Source organism: Paroedura picta, chromosome 5 (genome assembly GCF_049243985.1).
Source record: "Paroedura picta isolate Pp20150507F chromosome 5, Ppicta_v3.0, whole genome shotgun sequence".
Taxonomy (NCBI): Eukaryota; Metazoa; Chordata; class Lepidosauria; order Squamata; family Gekkonidae; genus Paroedura; species Paroedura picta.
The window spans coordinates 128,154,599-128,174,336 of record NC_135373.1 but is presented as its reverse complement, the minus strand read 5'-3'; the positions used below and the strand labels follow the sequence as shown (position 1 = coordinate 128,174,336).

At 48.1% G+C, this 19,738-nt stretch overlaps 4 protein-coding genes across 4 annotated transcripts; all 4 read left to right on the top strand.

Moving 5' to 3' along the window:
• Window positions 1-588: 588 nt before the first annotated feature.
• On the top strand, window positions 589-1,545 carry LOC143839162 (olfactory receptor 5V1-like). Its single transcript, XM_077340987.1, has one exon. It carries the CDS (start codon window positions 589-591, stop codon window positions 1,543-1,545), a length of 957 nt encoding a protein of 318 aa, XP_077197102.1.
• Window positions 1,546-4,302: 2,757 nt separating this feature from the next.
• LOC143839161 (olfactory receptor 5AR1-like) lies at window positions 4,303-8,911 on the top strand. The gene is made up of 2 exons (XM_077340986.1): window positions 4,303-4,394; window positions 7,103-8,911. Exon 2 carries the CDS (start codon window positions 7,117-7,119, stop codon window positions 8,071-8,073), a length of 957 nt encoding a protein of 318 aa, XP_077197101.1. The 5' UTR covers window positions 4,303-4,394; window positions 7,103-7,116; the 3' UTR covers window positions 8,074-8,911.
• Window positions 8,912-11,941: 3,030 nt separating this feature from the next.
• On the top strand, window positions 11,942-12,868 carry LOC143839159 (olfactory receptor 5B12-like). The gene has a single exon (XM_077340985.1). It carries the CDS (start codon window positions 11,942-11,944, stop codon window positions 12,866-12,868), a length of 927 nt encoding a protein of 308 aa, XP_077197100.1.
• Window positions 12,869-15,994: 3,126 nt separating this feature from the next.
• LOC143838905 (olfactory receptor 5AR1-like) lies at window positions 15,995-16,951 on the top strand. The gene has a single exon (XM_077340808.1). The coding sequence runs from the start codon at window positions 15,995-15,997 to the stop codon at window positions 16,949-16,951; it is 957 nt and encodes a 318-aa protein (XP_077196923.1).
• The last annotated feature ends 2,787 nt before the right edge of the window (window positions 16,952-19,738 follow it).

The window sequence follows — 19,738 nt, the reverse complement described above, 5'->3', positions numbered from 1 at the left end:
TCCACAGAGGTCACATTATGGTAAGGAATACACGGATATATAAAACCAACATCAAAAGGCTTGCTGGGTGGTAAAGAGGAATCCGTGAGGGGCTGCTGCAACTAGTCTTTCGAAAGGTATGCGATTTGGTGCTCACCTTCTACCTGCTTGAAGGTGATCCTGTCTTGAGCAGGGGGTGGACTAGGTGGCCTCCATGGCCCCTTCCCACTCTAGGATTCTAGGAGTCTAGTTCAGCAGTGGAAGGGGCTGCCTAAGGAGGTAGGGAGCTCCCCCTCACTGGTGGTCCTCAAGCAGCAGCTGGATGGTTCCTTCTCCTGGATGCTGGAGGCTGATCCTGCACTGAGCAGGGGATGGGACTAGATGGCCTGCATGGCCCCTTCCCACTCTAGGATTCTATGGGTCTATGATTCTATGAACCAGTCACCCATCCTGTTTCCACAATAAGTATTCAAAAAAATCTCACTTCTTATGCAAGACTGTAATACAAGAGAGATTCACATTACCTGAATTCATCCCAAATAGGCGTCTCGTGTAAATGGTCTTCTCTCAGCTGCATCTTTTTTCTTGCAGGTGAGTTCTGGGCTCCCAATGGGAATGAGGAATCAGACACAAGTGATGGAATTTGTCTTCCTGGGTTTCTCCGGCATCCCAAACAGCCACCTCTACCTCTTCCTGCCATTCCTAGCAATCTACTTGGTCACTCTACTGGGGAACCTCATGATATTTATTCTGACTCAACTAGATTCCAGCCTCCATACTCCCATGTATTACTTCCTCAGCCACCTCTCCTGCTTAGATATTTGCATCTCCTCCGTCACAGTCCCCAAAATCCTGGTGAACTTCTTGTCCCAGCGACAAACCATCACCTACAACCAGTGCATGGCCCAGGTGTTCTTCCTGATGACTTTCACAGGGACAGAGGCTGCAGTGCTGGCTGTCATGGCCTACGACCGCTATGCCGCCATTTGTAAACCTTTGCATTACTCCTGCATCATGAGCTCTAAGCTGTGCACCATCCTAGCCTTTGCCACCTGGGTCTGGGGCTCCCTAAATGCCACTCTCCATACAGCCCTGAGCACCACATTGTCCTTTTGTGGAGTCAACCAGATTCATCACATCTTTTGTGATGTCCCCCCACTTGTTGGAATTGCTTGTAATGATGTCCACATCAATGAAATGGCAGTCCACTATTCAAGCATTTTTGTGGGTGGGGCTCCCTTCCTTTTCACCATTCTCTCCTACTGCTTCATCCTGTCTTCCATCTTGAAGATTCGTTCAACTACTGGCAAGTGCAAAGCTTTTTCCACCTGTGCTTCTCACCTCATCGTTGTCATCCTTTACTTTGGAAATGGGATATTAAACTACAACCGTTCAAGTGCTGGTTACTCCTTGGAGACTGACACTCTCATCTCCACCATGTACTGCATAATCACCCCAATGCTGAACCCTCTCATTTACAGCCTCCGCAACAAGGAGGTGAACGGGGCCTTGAAGAAGGTTGTTGGAAGTTCAAGGAAGTCTAAACATCATCACAGTATAAATTAGAACAAATGAGAGATGTTTTGTTTGGCCCTAAATAGCTATTTAGTAGACATATGCACTAAAAAAAATCAAGACTGTTTCTTCAGGCTGAATGTGAAGCACCTGAAGCCCTCTTCTGTTTTTCAGATTCAGTCAAAAAATGTTTTGAGTGTTGCCCATGTTCCCCTCCCCATGCAACAAAGAACATCACCACCTGAAGGGGGGTAAAGAGTGCCTGCCAAACAGCTGGCCTGTCATTGTCATTTTTAGCTGTTTTGCATGGTCTTCTTTAAAAATTCCTTCCTACGAGTGCCACACTTGTCAGTATCAGTCCTTATTTGGGAAGCTTTTTAAATTACTTCTCAATGCCTTTCCAGGCTGTACTTCCTGCAAAGGCATTGAGAAGTCAATTAAAGAGCTCCCTGGATAACATCTGATAGTGACAGGTCAATCATCCTTTACTCCCTTCCTTGGAACCACAGCTTGGGGAGGGAGTGGGCAGTTCACCTGTCATTATCAGCTGTTCAGCAGTACCCACTCCTTATAAATGCTCCCTCCTTCCCTTTAAATGCTCCCTCCTGGATGCCTATAGGTTGGGGAGTATTTAAAGGTGACCCACTCCTTATAAATGCTCCCTCCTTCCCTTTAAATGCTCCCTCCTGCCTACCTAAAGGTTGGTGAGTATTTAAAGGTGACCCACTCCTTATAAATGCTCCCTCCTTCCCTTTAAATGCTCCCTCCTGCCTGCCTATAGGTTGGGGAGTATTTAAAGGTGATGGCTGCTGAGCAGCCAGTAGTGACAGGTGTGCTGCCCAGAACCTCAGGCACGGCATCCTCCCACGTCTGCTATGACTCAGACAGAAGCAATCCATGTAGTTCTTTGTCATCACTGTTTATACTGTCCATATTACTGGTTAAATATATATACTTGTGCTTCAAATCCTGCTTTTAATTTCCTTATAATGCAGAATTTTTGTGTGAAGGAGAGCTTCCCACATCCTGAGGCAGCCCATTCCACTGCTGAACTAGACCCATAAAATCCCAGAGTGGGAAGGGGCCATGCAGGCCATCTAGTCCCACCCCCTGCTCAGTGCAGGATCAGCCCAAAGCATCCAGGAGAAGGATCTGTCCAGCCGCTGCTTGAAGACCGCCAGAGAGGGGGAGCTCCCCACCTCCTTAGGCAGCCCCTTCCACTGCTGAACTAGACCCATGGAATCCCAGAGTGGGAAGGGGCCATGCAGGCCATCTAGTCCCACCCCCTGCTCAGTGCAGGGTCAGTCTCAAGCATCCAGGAGAAGGATCTGTCCAGCCGCTGCTTGTAGACGGCCAGTGGGGGGAAGCTCCCCACCTCCTTAGGCAGCCCATTCCACTACTGAACTAGACTCCTAGAATCCTAGAGTGGGAAGGGGCAATAGAGGCCATCCAGTCCCACCCCCTGCTCAGTGCAAGATCAGCCTCAAGCATCCAGAAGTATCTGTTTGGAGACGGCCAGTGAGGGGGAGCTCCCCACCTCCTTAGGCAGCCCATTCCACGGCTGAACTAGACTCCTAGAATCGTAGAGTGGGAAGGGGCCATTGAGGCCATCTAGTCCCACCCCCTGCTCAGAGAAGGATCAGCCTCAAGCATCAAGGAGAAGGATCTGTCTAGGCGCAGTTTGAAGACCACCAGTGAGGGGGAGCTCCCCACTCCAGAACTGAACTATTCTGAGCATGACGTTTATGCTCCTGATATCTAGCTACACGTAGTTTAAGCCCATTCCTGCATGTCCACCCCCCCCTTTGCCAACAGAACCCATTCCCTATCATCCTCCGTGACAACCTTTCAAATACTTAAAGAGAGCCATCATCAGCCTGGAGAAAAGGAGGTTGAGAGGGGACATGATAGCCCTCTAAGTATTTGAAAGGTTGTCACTTGGAGGAGGGCAGGATGTTGTTCCCATTGGCTGCAGAGGAGAGGACACACAGTAATGGGTTTAAACTACAAGTACAACGATATAGGCTAGATATTAGGGGGAAAAATTCACAGTCAGAGTAGTTCAGCAGTGGAATAGGCTGCCTAAGGAGGTGGTGAGCTCCCCCTCACTGGCAGTCTTCAAGCAAAGGTTGGATACACACTTTTCTTGGATGCTTTAGGATGCTTAGGGCTGATCCTGCGTTGAGCAGGGGGTTGGACTAGATGGCCTGTGTGGCCCCTTCCAACTCTATGATTCTATGATTCTGTCATGTGTTTCAAATGTTACCAATATATTATCTCAGAAAGCAAACCATGACAACTGACCATAAAGTTAAGATTCATGCGTATTCCTCTGAAGAATGATAACGGGGTAGGACATTCCTGGTGTGTGAAGTGGCTCCCAGGAGAACCAACTTCAGTGTTTAAAGAGGGGCAGAGCTTTTGGAAACCTCCCCCCTGGCCCTGGAAACAGAATTTCCCGTCTCAAAGGTTGGTGTTTTTTCCTCATTGCATATGTATGTTTACATGTTCTGCACCAGCCTCTGGGTACAAATCACCTTCCTCTCCCCTGACAGTGTGAGACACAATCCAGACAAACCCCCTGAGCTTCCAGTCGCTACTCTTCACTGCCTGAGGGCTTCCCATCCAGGCACATCCCAAAGGACCCTCAGCCCAAGAAAAGAGTCCTGCCCTCTGCAGCAGCAGTTCTGGAGACCTCCGGCTGCTTTAAGGCAGAAGAGACTTCATGCTGGCGGCCAAAAGAGGCCTTCGAGATCTAGTGACGGTTCCACTTCTTGGGGCTGACATCACAAAACCTTTAGGCTAAACTGCTCTCCTCTTTCAAACAGGATGAACTGGAATCGAACACCTGGAGGAGCAGGAGGCGGAATCTGGCCTTGACTTGTCACCCAAATGCAAAGGTAAGAGACTCTTGCTGGGCCAGCATATTTCCAGATGCCAGGCAATCTGAACATACTGTTAAGCCAAATGTGTGTCTGTAAGGACACGTGTCTCAATTTAGTTGTGGAGAATCAGCTAGTAGAGCCAGCAAGGGACAGCGTGGCGTAACGTGGGACCTTGTATTGCACAGTTTACTGGGTAATTATGTCACTGAGGTAGAACCAAGGCAGAGAATGATTTTATTAACACACTAATTAGACACATGCACAATCTAGCATAGAAATGTACATTCCTGGCCACTGGAACTCAAGGAAAAGGCTTACAGGGGAGGAACCTGTACTAAGGGTTGATTGGGAGTGATATCTACCTGTCTTCTGGGTGGAGCAGAGTTCCGGAGGTCCAGGGAAGCAATTTGGGGCAATGGACGAGGGACCAAGATGAGCGCCGGACAGAATTTCTGTAGCCTGGAAACTGACTGCCCTTTGTGGCTGTGGAAGCCCAATATTTAAAGGACATTTGTTACCTGAGGTGATCGGGGGCTGATCCTACCTGGTCCAGGGCTTGGACAAAGAGTTTGATGGCTGGAGCCGGGTCCCAACAAAGAAACGGGTTGCTGAGACAAAGAAACTAGCCGCTGGGAATAGGAAGAAATATTTCCTACCTAGAAGGGCGGATGGCCCATTTCTGGCAAATCCTGGATGATTGCTTGGGCCTGGGGATAGTGGTAAGGGAAAAGACAAAGACCAAATCTTGGATTAGATTTGGTTTTGAAAGAGAGTGGCCAGTTCCCTTTGCAAGACAATGTGCTTGGCTGGTTGGATGGGAGTCTTGGGTGGGGTGCCTTTGTCTCTCTGTACTTGCCAGGTGTGCTGACAAACTCCTCTTTTGTTTGCCAGCAAGGAGGTTGGGGGAAGCCTAACTCCAAGTCCTGCTTCTGAGCACGAAGTGGGTTTTAGCTGCTCTCCCATTATGCTTTGCAAGGGTTAACCTGGCTTTTCTCTCTCTGGTGCCAGGGTCTGCGCAGGAATGTCAGGAAGGGTTAACACGGGTGTGCCAGCCTGCGATGGAGGGGTGACAGCCCACATAACAATACTAGCAAGAAAAGAGGTGGTTTCTCAGGCCCCTTAGTTGACAGGGGCCACTCCAGGGGAGCCTTCCTGAGTTAGGTTTGTTCAGCGTCAAGAACTGCGCAGCAGAATGGAAGGGAAAACACCTATGACTTCCCTAAGATAATTGAACACACCGAGGACAACCATTGTGGTTGTGCTGTTTTGTCAGCTGAAATGATTGCAATCTAGACAATGCTTCAATAACATAAACACAATGTATTGTTATCATCTGCCTGTAAAACCATTTCGCCGTCCACAGTAAAGGAAGCAGAACAGAAAATGTCAACAGTGGGAAAGATGAGCAATGGAAGGAGAGGGAGAAGGGGACACAATAAACAAACTGCGTTGAGCAGGGGGTTGGACTAGATGGCCTGTTTGGCCCCTTCCAACTCTATGATTCTAGTTCAGCAGTGGAATAGGCTGCCTAAGGAGGTGGGGAGCTCCCCCTCACTGGCAGTCTTCAAGCAAAGGTTGGATACACACTTTTCTTGGGTGCTTCAGGATGCTTTGGGCTGATCCTGCGTTGAGCAGGGGGTTGGACTAGATGGCCTGTTTGGCCCCTTCCAACTCTATGATTCTAGTTCAGCAGTGGAATAGACTGCCTAAGGAGGTGGTGAGCTCCCCCTCACTGGAAGTCTTCAAGCAAAGGTTGGATACACACTTTTCTTGGATGCTTCAGGATGCTTTGGGCTGATCCTGCATTGAGCAGGGGGTTGGACTAGATGGCCTGTTTGGCCCCTTCCAACTCTATGATTCTATGACTCTATTATTCTATTTTATAACCTCTTGTAGAGCAGGGGTAGTCAAACTGCAGCCCTCCAGATGTCCATGGACTACAATTCCCAGGAGCTCCTGCCAGCATTTGCTGGCAGGGGGCTCCTGGGAATTGTAGTCCATGGACATCTGGTGGGCCGCAGTTTGACTACCCCTGTTGTAGAGCAAGTCTAGTGAGAAGGGCAAGAGGATTGCATTTTATCCCGTTTCTTTTGAAATCTCTTTCTCATTCAGGTGTGGTTCTAAAACTATGCTTGTAAACATCTTCTTTTCAATAAATAATTTATAACTTCGGATGCCGGGAGTGTTGCTCTAAACTGTACAGACCCCTACCATCACAATATTGTCAACACTATTGGGAAAGGAGTGAGAGAGAATCCTCTCAAGGAGTTGTCAACCCTCCAGATTGGGTAGGGCAGAACAGGATCTGAAGGCTGAAGCAGGCCCATTCCACACCCCGTTCAAGCCGTGTATGACCTTTAAAGATAGGAAGAGAACCAACTAAGGAGAATGTTGTGAAATCCTTACTCCTCAACCAAGGGAGAGATCAATGGCATCAAAAACGGCAGACAGACACAGCGTGGGGAGGATAGAGAGGAATTCTCATCTCTTTGGCACAGACAAGATTATCAGGGGTGCCGATGAGAATGGTTTCAATTGAGGAAAGAGGGAGAAATCCAAAAAAGAAGTCATGAATTAGTCACACATCTACAATAGGTCGCATTCCAAAAATCCCACTGCTTCTGCAAGACTTTTATATGAGTGAGATTCTGGCTTCCTGGAGGCATCCCAAATGCCCATCTCATGCAAGATGTCTTCTCTCAATTGGGTATTTTTCCTTGCAGGTTCTGAACCCTCAATGGGAGAGAAGAATCAGACGCTAGTGGTGGGATTTGTCTTCCTGGGTTTCTCAGGTTTTCCAAACAGCCACATCTACCTCTTCCTGCCATTCCTAGCCATCTACTTAGTCACTCTACTGGGGAACCTCATGATATTTATCGTCATTCAAGTGGATTCCAGCCTCCATAATCCCATGTACTTCTTCCTCTGCCACCTCTCCTGCTTAGATATTTGCATCTCCTCCGTCACAGTCCCCAAGATCCTGGTGAACTTCTTGTCCCAGCAACAAACCATCACCTACAACCAGTGCCTGGCCCAGATGTTCTTCCTGATAACTTTCACAGGGACAGAGACTACTCTCCTAGCCGTCATGGCCTTTGACCGCTATGCCGCCATTTGTAGACCTTTGCATTACTCCCGCCTCATGAGCTCTAAGGTGTGCACCATCCTAGTCTTTGCCACCTGGGTCTGGGGCTCCCTGGACTCTGCTCTCCATACAGCCCTCAGCACCACGTTGTCCTTTTGTGGAATCAACCAGATTCATCACATCTTTTGTGATGTCCCCCCGCTGTTGAGAATTGCTTGCAATGATGCCCACGTCAATGAAATGACAGTCCGAATAGCAAGCTATTTTATGGCTGGAGTCCCACTGCTTTTCATTATTCTCTCCTACTCATTAATTCTGCGCTCCATTCTGAAGATTCGTTCCACCGCCGGCAAGCGCAAAGCTTTCTCCACCTGTGGTTCTCACCTCATTGTTGTCGTCCTTTACTTTGGAAATGGGATAATAAACTACAACCGTCCAAGCACTGGATACTCCTTGGAAATGGACACCCTGATCTCGACCATGTACTGCATAATCACCCCAATGCTGAACCCCCTCATCTACAGCCTCCGCAACAAAGAGGTGAACGGGGCCCTGAAGAAGGCTGTCAGATTTCGGGGGGAATCTAATCATCATAACCCTGTAAGTTAGAGCAGGAGAGAGTTGTCTTGTGTCCCCCTCAATAGTTATTTAGTAGACATATGCAGGGGAAAAATGCAGACTGTTTGGATTCAGCCTGCACCAAATTGGATCCAAAGTGAAGCACCTGAAGCTCCCCTTCTTTTTTTCTGGTTTGTTGAACGTCTCAGGTTTGTTCACCTGTGTCATCCTTTGGTGGGTTACTTAGAATTATAGAATAATAGAGTTGGAAGGAACCTCATGGGGAATTTATTTATTTATTTATTTAGTGGATTTATATCCCGCCAATACTGTAAGGTTTGTGGTGGGTCACAATCATAGAATCATAGAATCATAGCATTGGAAGGGTCTCGTGGATCATCTAGTCCAACCCCCTGCACTATGTGGGACATTCACATCCCAATCGCTCATCTACTGTCACCTGCCACCCCTTTGCCTTCTCAGAATCAGCCTTTCCGTCAGATGGCTATCTAGCTTCTGTTTAAAAATGTCCAAAGATGGAGAACCCACCACCTCCTGAGGTAGGCTCGATAAAAACCTCCTTAAAACCCCTAGAACAATAAAACCCATCTAAAATCCAATAGCCCCCACCCAACCCAATCCATCCAAGCAGCGGCAGCACTACAATCCAGTATCTTGAAAAGGAATAACAAATCAGTGTCACATAGCCCTGGAGGGGGGTCTGATCTACCATCAAGGTGCCGGCCTCAACCATAAACCATCATCTACTCCAACCCCCTGCACTATGCAGGACGCTTGAAGAAAATTAGATTGTTCTATTTGGATGAGAAGCATTTGCTTAATGTAACAAGGCCCCTGCATTTATTGTGATGGTAGCCAAGTTATTGCTGGCTATTCTATATTATACTCATGATTTCATGAACTCTGTAACCCTTTAAATCTCTAATCTTCTTACTAGGTCATGTATGCCAATAAAGGTATTCTGATTCTGATCTGTATTTTGGAAACCCTAGAAACAGTGTTTTCTATTTCAACAGTTGTGATATTTTTTCTTCATTGTGTTTGCATGTTTCATGTTCTATAGCAGTGGTCCCCAACCCCTGGTCCGGGGACCAGTACCAGGCCGCAGATCAGTCAGTACTGGGCCGCTGCTCCTCCTCCTTGGCTGCTGCCTCAGGGGATGCCCTGCCAGTCTGCCGCCGGCTCACCTCTCTGGTGGCCACCATGGCTGGGGCTCCCCCTCGGCGTGGCACTGCACAGCAGCTGCTGGCAGCGCCCCCCAGTGGGCGGCGGGAAGTCAGGGGCGCCAGCGGGAAAGCAAGTGGAGCATTGACTCAGGCAGTGGTGACATCCCTTGGCAGAAGACTAACCCCCCCTGGGCCTCAGTAAAATTGTCAAGCATTGACTGGTCCCCAGTGATAAAAAGGTTGGGGACCACTGTTCTATAGTATACATGCCTCTGGGTACAAATTGTCAGGAACCAGGCTGAGCCAAACCTGCAGAGTCCGTGATAAAGACACATCCGAGATCCAACAGTCAGTTGAAAATCCAAAGAGAGCTTTATTAAACAGAGTCCACAGAACACTAAAGCAAGCCAAGATCTTCCTAAAGCAAAGATCTTGATAATAACAATGAACAATGGGTAACTCAGGGCAGATATAGAGCCCTGATCATAAAAGAGGGGTACAAAGGCATTTTGGCAGGAGAGCAAAAGGGTACCAAAGGTGTCTTGGTTCACAGGATGCCAGATGGTTAAGAATCTAATCTAAGTTGTTATAATGTTGTTGAGACTAGGCTGTTTCTGCAAGGACACTTATACTGAGACTGATACACCAACAGCGGAAAACTTCTGCTGGGAAGAGAAGGGAGGCTTGGAGCCTGACGACAGATTTACAGGTTTATGGCCTCGAGTCTCCCAGGCTGGTGAGAAACGGAACTGGCAGTAACGAAACTTAACTGGCATGAATCGGGGTTCATGACACTCGGCTTCCCTTAAGACCCCCTCCCCGCCCTATCCCCCCGCAGCAGTCAGAGCGGGTCCCAGTTTATCTGGAAATCGGGAATGGAATTTGCAGAGCAGGGAGGGGGCTGCCATGTCCTCGGCATCCACCCATTCATTATCTGAGTCGGGGAAACCTTTCCAGGCCACTAGATACTGTAGGTGTTTATGGGAGATGCGGGAGTCCACAATCTCCGAAAATTCGTAATGGGTGTCATCCCCAACCATGACCGGGGGTGGCAGCAATGACTTGGGGTGCCACCTGTCAGGCAGAGGCACCTTTTTCACCAGGCTAACAAGAAAAACCAGGTGCACTTTTCCACCAGACTAACATGAAAAACCGGTACGCGGCCGGAAGCTCCACTTTGATGGCCACCTCGTTCAAAACCTCAGTGACTCTAAAGGGGCCCACGTATTGATAGCTCAGTTTTTTACACGGCCTTCAGTTCTTTAGATGTTTAGTGGAGATTAAGACTCTGTCCCTGACCGCGTAGGCTGGAGCGGGCTGCCGCTTTCGGTTCGCCCATTTCTTGAAGTCATCTTTGGCCTTATGCAGGGTGGCGGTCACCTCCCCCCAGGTGTCCCGGACCCTCGCAGCCCACTCCTCCACCCCTGGAGGAATCGCCGCATAGCGGATAAAATAAAGGAGTAAGGGCTCCATTGGCGGGCCCTGTCCGGGATGAGGAGGGGTGCCGGTAGGCCCCTTCCCCCGGACTGACAATCAAAGCGCCTGCCAATTGGACCCTCCGATTGTCAGTCCAGCGGCAAGGAACCAATTGCGAGCCGCGCACAGCGCGGCTCGCAATTGGTCCCTTGTCGCCGGACTGATGAATCGGGAGGCGCAAAGCGCCTCCCAATCCTCCCCCCCTCTGTGTTCGCCCGAAGCCGGCCGACCACCCCATTGCCTGCCTCACCTCGGACATAGCCGGTCGCCGCGTCGGAGTACCCAGCGCCGGCGCCAGCGGAGCTCTCAGCGGCTGTACCTGCCAACAAGATGCCTCGCTGGTGCCCCGCAGACCCTGGAGCGCCCGCCGGGGGCAGCCGGCACCAGCACCGCCGCCCACTCAGACAACGCCTCCGCAGCTCCAGGAGCAGTCAGGCAGGATGGAGACCCTGGAAATTGTCGGGAAGTGGTTCTTTGACCCAGTCTGACCTGGTCAGTGTAGGTAGAGGAAAAAAAGGATGATAAAATCTCCTGGTAAGTTAGGAACCCGAAGGTTGAGCTGCAAAAATTTTTTTTTAAAAAAATTCAAATATTTATTACATAAAGTACATAAGTCATCATAATTAAAAAACAAAATATCACATTTCTAACTGCACATGGAATAGACCAACAAAGAATGGACCAAATGCGTTTTGACCGCAGGGGTCTTCCTCAGGGGTCACATTATGGTAAGGAATACACCGATATATAAAACCAACATCAAAAGGCTTGCTGGGTGGTAAAGAGGAATCCGCGAGGGGCTACTGCAACTAGTCTTTCGAAAGGTATGCGATTTGGTGCTCACCTTCTACCTACGCACTTCTAGAGCCCCCCCCCACTCTGTGCTTTTGCCCTGTTCTCAATCACCAGTGCATTCCCACATGGGTCAGAAAAAGCTTCCCCCTCACTCATGGCCTTCAAGCAGCGGCTGGACAGAGAGTTACTCTGGCTGCTTGAAGGTGATCCTACATTGAGTACAGGGTGAGACTAGGTGGCCCTTATGGCCCCTTCCCACTCTAGGATTCTATGGGTCTATGATTCTATGAACCAGTCACCCATCCTGTTTCCACAATAAGTATTCAAAAAAAATCCCACTTCTTCTGCAAGACTTTAATACAAGAGTGATTCTCATTACCTGAATTCTTCCCAAATAGACATCTCATGTAAATGGTCTGTCAGCTGCATCTTTCTCCTTGCAGGTGAGTTCTGGGCTCACAATGGGAATGAGGAATCAGACACAAGTGATGGAATTTGTCTTCCTGGGTTTCTCTGGAATCCCAAACAGCCACCTCTACCTCTTCCTGCCATTCCGAGTCATCTACTTGGTCACTCTACTGGGAAACCTCATGATCTTTATCTTGATTCAAGTCGATTCCAGCCTCCAAAATCCCATGTACTACTTCCTCAGCCACCTCTCCTGCTTAGATATTTGCATCTTCTCCATCACAGTCCCCAAGATCCTGCTCAACTTCTTGTCCCAGCAACAAACCATCACCTACAACCAATGTCTGGCTCAGATGTTCTTCCTGATCTCTTTCACTGGGACAGAGGCTGCAGTGCTGGCCGTCATGGCATATGACCGCTATGCTGCCATTTCTAAACATTTGCCTTACTCCCACATCATGAGCACTAAGGTGTGCACCATCCTAGCCTTTGCCACCTGGGTCTGGGGCTCCCTGGACTCTGCTCTCCATACAGCCCTCAGCACTACATTGTCCTTTTGTGGAGTCAACCAGATTCATCATATCTTTTGTGATGTCCCCCTACTTGTTGGAATTGATATCCACATCAATGAAATGGCAATCCACATATCAAGCATTTTTGTGGCTGGGGCTCCCTTCCTTTTCACCATTCTCTCCTACTGCTTCATCCTGTCTTCCATCTTGAAGATTCGTTCCACCACTGGCAAGCGCAAAGCTTTTTCCACCTGTGCTTTTCTCCTCATCGTTGTCATAATTTTATTTGGAACTGCACTAGTGAACAAGTGCTTAGGGACTGATAATCTCATCTCCACCATGTACTGCATAATCACCCCAATGCTGAACCCTCTTATCTACAGCCTCCGCAACAAGGAGGTGAACTGTGCCATGAAGAAGGTTGTTGGAAATTCGAGGAAGTCTAAACTTCATCACACTATAAGTTAGAGAAAATGGGAGATGCTTTGTGTCCCCCTCAATATCTATTTAGTACACTTATGCACTCAAAAAATCAAGACTGTTTCGATTCGGCTTGTATCAGTACAGTCAAAAAATGTTTTGAGTGTTGCCCATGTCCCCCTCCCCATGCAACAAAGAACATCACCACCTCACAAGGGGGGAAAGAGTGCCTGCCAAACAGCTGGCCTGTCATTCTCATTTTTAGCTGTTTTGCATAGTCTTCTTTAAAAATACCTTTCTACGAGTGCCACACTTTAAACTACAAGTACAACGATATAGGCTAGATATCAGGGAAAAAGTTTCACAGTCAGAGTAGTTCAGCAGTGGAATAGGCTGCCTAAGGAGGTGGTGAGCTCCCCCTCACTGGCAGTCTTCAAGCAAAGGTTGGATACACACTTTTCTTGGATGCTTTAGGATGCTTTGAGCTAATCCTGCGTTGAGCAGGGGGTTGGACTAGATGGCCTATATGGCCCCTTCCAACTCTATGATTCTATGATTCTATGATTCTATGATTCTATGACATCAACTGAATTTCCACGATCCAGCAAACCTGTTACTTGGTCAAAAAAGGAAACCAGGTTGGTCTGACAGGACCTGTTGGAGAAAAGTCCATGCTGATTTCCTTGGATCACCACATTGTCTTCCAGATGTTTGCAGATCGCTCCCTTTACTATCTGCTCCATTATCTTCCCCACAACAGAGGTCAGACTAACTGGTCTGTAGTTTCCCGGGTCATCCTTCCTCCCTTTTTTGAAGATCGGAATAACTTTTGCTCTCTGCCAGTGACAACCTTTCAAATACTTAAAGAGAGCCATCATGTGATGTTTTTCAAATGTTACCAATATATTATCTCACAAAGCAAACCATGACAACTGACCAAAAAGTTAAGATTCATGTGTATTCCTCTGAAGAATGATAACGTGGTAGGACATTCCTGGTGTGCGAAGTGGCTCCCAGGAGAACCAACTTCAGTGTTTAAGGAGGGGCACTGCTTTGACCCGTATTTTGGAAACTGGAAACAGGCCCCCTGGCCCTGGAAACAGCATTTTCCGTCTCAAAGGTTGGTGTTTTTTCCTCATTGCATATGTATGTTTACATGTTCTGCACCAGCCTCTGGGTACAAATCACCTTCCTCTCCCCTGACAGTGTGAGACACAATCCAGACAAACCCCCTGAGCTTCCAGTTGCTACTCTTCACTGCCTGAGGACTTCCCATCCAGGCACATCCCAAAGGACCCTCAGCCCAAGAAAAGAGTCCTGCCCTCTGCAGCAGCAGCTCTGGAGACCTCCGGCGACTTTAAGGCAGAAGAGACTTCATGCTGGCGGCCAAAAGAGGCCTTCGAGATCTAGCGAAGGTTCCACTTCTTGGGGCTGACATCACGAAACCTTTAGGCTAAACTGCTCTCCTCTTTCAAACAGGATGAACTGGAATCGAACGCCTGGAGGAGCAGGAGGCGGAATCTGGCCTTGACTTGTCACCCAAATGCAAAGGTAAGAGACTCTTGCTGGGCCAGCATATTTCCAGATGCCAGGCAATCTGAACATACTGGCAAGAATAGAGGTGGTTTCTCAGGGCCCTTGGTTGACAGGGTCCACTCCAGGGGAGCCTTCCTGAGTTAGGTTTGTTCAGCGTCAAGAACTGTGCAGCAGAATGGAAGGGAAAACACCTATGACTTCCCTAAGATAATTGAACACACCGAGGACAGCCATTGTGGTTGTGCTGTTTTGTCAGCTGAAATGATTGCAATCTAGACAATGCTTCAATAACATAACCACAATGTATTGTTATCATCTGCCTGTAAGACCATTTCGCCGTCCACAGTAAAGGAAGCAGAACAGAAAATGTCAACAGTGGGAAAGATGAGAAATGGAAGGAGAGGGAGAAGGGGACACAGTAAACAAACCGAACCTGTCAAGGGCTCATTACCCAGGGAAGGGACTGGAATCATTAAAATCTAGGAATAAGTACAGTACAACAACTCTGAATAACAGAAAAGTAATTACTGAAGAAGAAGAAGAAGAGTTGGGTCTTATATGCCGCTTTTCTCTACCCAAAGGAGTCTCAAAGTGGCTTACCATTGCCTTCCCTTCCTCTCCCCACAACAGACCCCTTGTGAGGGAGGTGGGGCTGAGAGAGCCCTGATATTCCTGCTTGGTCAGAATAGCTTTATCAGTGCTAAGGGGACCCAGCTGGCGGCATGTGGGTGAGCAGAACATCAAACTTGGCATTCTTAACCCGTACACCAGGTTGGACCTTTGTAAGGGGGGTGTCACTTGGGCATGAAATGGGGGTCACTGTGGGTAGGCAGGTAGTTGTGAGTTCCTGCATTGTGCAGGGGTTGGACTAGATCACCCTGAAGGTCCTCTCCAACTCTATAATTCTGTTATTCTAATTGCTAACTTTCCTTCAGATACAAATGGGTTTGGCTAAGAGATAATGGGTGGGTCAACTCCTTTACTTCCCCACCCCCCAACTCAAGGGAAATAGAGGTTTGGAGATTTGGTATGCTGGACAGTCTTGCAGGATGGAGGCCCTGTAAATTGTCAGGAAGTGGTTCTTTGACCCAGTCTGAGCTGGTACTGTAGGTGGAGAAACAAAGATGATACAATCTCCTGGTATCCTGGAAAAAGCTCTGTGTTGTGGGGAGTCCATCAGAGTAGCAAGATCTCACCTGAGTTCTGAGGCAGAGGGTGATGCAGAGCAATGAGGATAATCCAGAGCCAGGGGTCCAAGCCCTATGAGGAAAGGCAGAAGGACTCGGGAATGTTCAGCTTGGAGAAGAAGATAGTGAGAGGGGTCAGGATTACTGTCCTTAAGTATTTGAGAGGTTGTGATTTGGCGGAGTGCAGGGAACTGTTCCTGTTGGCAGCACAGGATCTGCAGTAAGGGGTTTAAATAACATGTAGAAAAGTACCAGCTACAAATCAGAAAGCTACAAATCAGTCATGAATTAGTCACACATCTACAATAGGTCGCATTCCAAAAATCCCACTGCTTCTGCAAGACTTTTATATGAGTGAGATTCTGGCTTCCTGGAGGCATCCCAAATGCCCAACTAATGCAAGATGTCTTCTCTCAATTGAGTATTTTTCCTTGCAGGTTCTGAACCCTCAATGGGAGAGAAGAATCAGACGCTAGTGGTGGGATTTGTCTTCCTGGGTTTCTCTGGTTTTCCAAACAGCCACATCTACCTCTTCCTGCCATTCCTAGCCATCTACTTGTTCACTGTATTGGGGAACCTCATGATATTTATCTTGATTCGAGTGGATTCCAGCCTCCATACCCCCATGTACTACTTCCTCTGCCACCTTTCCTGCTTAGATATTTGCATCTCCTCCGTCACAGTCCCCAAGATCCTGGTGAACTTCTTGTCCCAGCAACAAACCATCACCTACAACCAGTGCCTGGCCCAGATGTTCTTCCTGATGACTTTCACAGGGACAGAGACTACGCTCTTAGCCGTCATGGCCTTTGACCGCTATGCTGCCATTTGTAGACCTTTGCATTACTCCCGCCTCATGAGCTCTAAGGTGTGCACCATCCTAGCCTTTGCCACCTGGGTCTGGGGCTCCCTGGACTCTGCTCTCCATACAGCCCTCAGCACTACGTTGTCCTTCTGTGGAATCAACCAGATTCATCACATCTTTTGTGATGTCCCCCCATTGATGAAAATTTCTTGCAATGATGTGTATATCAACAAGATGGTAGTCCACATAACAAGCATTTTTGTGGCTGGGGCTCCCTTCCTTTTCACCATTCTCTCTTACTGCTTCATCCTGTCCTCCATCCTGAAGATCCGTTCCACCGCCGGCAAGCGCAAAGCTTTTTCCACCTGTGCCTCTCACCTCATTGTTGTCATTCTTTACTTTGGAAATGGGATAGTAAACTACAACCGTCCAAGCGCTGGATACTCCTTGGAAATGGACACCCTGATCTCGACCATGTACTGCATAATCACCCCAATGCTGAACCCCCTCATCTACAGCCTCCGCAACAAAGAGGTGAACGCGGCCCTGAAGAAGGCTGTCAGAATTTGGTGGAAGTCTAAACATCATCACAGTATAAGTTAGAGCAGGTGGGAGATGTCTTGTGTCCCCATCAATAGCTATTTATTAGACATATGCAGGGAAAAAATGCAGACTGTTTTGATTCAGCCTGCACCGAATTGGGCCCACTTTGAAGCACCTGAAGCTCCCCTTCTTTTTTTCTGAGTTTTCGAACGTCTCAGGTTTGTTCACCTGTGTGTCATCCTTTGGTGGGTTACTTAGTATTATAGAATAATAGAGTTGGAAGGGACCTCATGGGGAATTTATTTATTTATATTTTTTGGATTTATATCCCTCCGCCCTCTCAATTCCTGGCAAATAGAAGGGGAAGAAATGGAGATAGTGACAGATTTTATTTTCCTGGGCTCCAAGATCACTGCAGATGGGGACTGCAGCAAAGAAATTAAAAGACGCTTGCTCCTGGGGAGGAAAGCTATGGCAAATCTAGACAGCATCCTAAAAAGCAGAGACATCACCCTGCCAACAAAAGTGCGTTTAGTCAAGGCTATGGTCTTCCCAGTTGCAATGTATGGCTGCGAAAGTTGGACCATAAGGAAGGCCGAGCGTCAAAGAATTGAGGCTTTTGAACTCTGGTGCTGGAGAAGACTCTTGCGAGTCCCTTGGACTGCAAGGCGAACAAACCGGTCAGTCCTAGAGGAGATCAGCCCTGACTGCTCTTTAGAAGGCCAGATCCTGAAGATGAAACTCAAATATTTTGTCCACCTCATGAGAAGGAAGGACTCCCTGGAGAAGAGCCTAATGCTGGGAGCGATCGAGGGCAAAAGAAGAAGGGGACGACAGAGAATGAGGTGGCTGGATGGAGTCACTGAAGCAGTAGGTGCAAACTTAAATGGACTCCGGGGAATGGTAGAGGACAGGAAGGCCTGGAGGATCATTGTCCATGGGGTCGCGATGGGTCGGACACGACTTCGCACATAACAACAACAACAATCCCTCCACTCCCGTAAGGTTCGTGGCGGGTCACAATGGATAAAATCCTCCTTAAAACCCCTAGAACAATAAAACTCATCTAAAACCCAACAGCCCCCAATCAACCCAATCAATCCAAGCGGTGGCAGCACTACAACCCAGTATCTTGAGGAGGAATAACAAATCAGTGTCAAATAGCCCTGGAAGGGGGTCTTGATCTACCATCGAGATGCTGGCCTCAACCATAAACCATCATCTAGTCCAACCCCCTGCACTGGGCAGGACACTTGAAGAACATTAGATTGTTCTATTTGGATGAGAAAAAATTGCTTAATGTAACAAGGCCCCTGCATTTATTGTGATGGTAGCCAAGTTATTGCTGGCTATTCTAAATTATGCTCATGATTTCATGAACTCTGTGACCCTTTAAATCTCTAATCTTCTTACTAGGTCATGTATGCCAATAAAGGTATTCTGATTCTGATCTGTATTTTGGAAACCAACCCCCCCCCCCCCACCCTAGGAACAGTGTTTTCTATTTCAGCAGTTGTGGTATTTTTTCTTCATTGTGTTTGCATGTTTCTATACATGCCTCTGGGTACAAATTACTTTTCTTTCCCCTGAGAGACGCAATCCAGACAAATCCTCTGAGCTTCCAGCCTGAGCTCTTCACTCAGGGATATTTAATTCAGGACTGTCCCAGAGGACCCTAAACCTGCTTTAGGATGCTTTGGGCTGATCCTGCGTTGAGCAGGGGGTTGGACTAGATGGCCTGTGTGGCCCCTTCCAACTCTAGGATTCTATGATTCTATGATTCTAAGAATAGATTTCTAAGTGCAGCATCAGTTTTGAATATCTCTGGCTGCTCTAGGCCAGCAGGGACTTCATGCTGGTGGCAAAGAGAGGCTCTTGAGACCTAGTGAAGGTTCCACATCTTGGAGATGTCCCCATGAAATCTTTAGGCTAAACTGCTCCCCTCTTGCAAACAGGAGGGACTGGAATTGAAAACCTGGAGGAGCAGCAGGAGAAACCCTACCTTGGCTTGTCATCCGTGTGCAAAGGTGAGAACCATTTGGGGGCCAGCATTCTTCCAGAGGCTGGGCAACCTTCACATGATGGCCCCTTGGCTGACAGTGGCCACTCCAAGGAAGCCTTCTGGACCATGGTTTGTTCAGGTTTAAGAACTGTGCAGTAGGCTGGTGGGAGGATCACAATTTCCTTAAGTCAGTAAAACATACCAAGCACAAAAGATGACTTGGGCAGCTGAACTTGATACAATCAAGGGTCTACCTCAATAAAATAGCAATCACACAATGTTTTAATTTGTTTATAATGCCATTCTGTTTTCCAAAATACAGTAAGCAAAGCCCCCACCCCCACCCGTGAGTCCTGTTCCAAGGACACTGCAGGCCAAATGTCACCAGTGGGGAAGATGAGAAAAGGGAGGAGAGGGAGAAAAGGATCCAAGAAATGAATGGGAACAGCTGCTGGGAACCGGCCAGGGATTGGGTGTGAATGGCCGTGTCAAGTATGGACAAGGCTAATAGAAGAGGAACCCCTTTGGCAGCTGGGCAGGCCTGTTGCTTAAATGGGGCTAAGTACCAGGGCCCAAATGCCATTGTGTTACAGCCCACCGACCTATTTCCATCTGCCACCCAAATGTGAGTGTCATCCTTTCCAGGGAGAAATGAGAGAGCTCCTTCTACTCTCCCCAGTTGTTACCGAATGGGCTTAGGATTTAGACATTAGTATTCAAGCAAATTGCCCGGTTGGTCTGCATACCCTTGTCTCTTCTAGGCTATGATTTTCATACTATTATATGCTTCCTGTGCATGTCTCTGCCATATGATAAACTGATTAGGTTGGTGCAGGTGTCAATAG

What these genes read in the sequence shown, in the direction of transcription:
- LOC143839162 (XM_077340987.1), top strand. Translation starts at nt 589, where the DNA reads ATGGGAATGAGGAATCAGACACAAGTGATGGAATTTGTCTTCCTGGGT.
- LOC143839161 (XM_077340986.1), top strand. Translation starts at nt 7,117, where the DNA reads ATGGGAGAGAAGAATCAGACGCTAGTGGTGGGATTTGTCTTCCTGGGT.
- LOC143839159 (XM_077340985.1), top strand. Translation starts at nt 11,942, where the DNA reads ATGGGAATGAGGAATCAGACACAAGTGATGGAATTTGTCTTCCTGGGT.
- LOC143838905 (XM_077340808.1), top strand. Translation starts at nt 15,995, where the DNA reads ATGGGAGAGAAGAATCAGACGCTAGTGGTGGGATTTGTCTTCCTGGGT.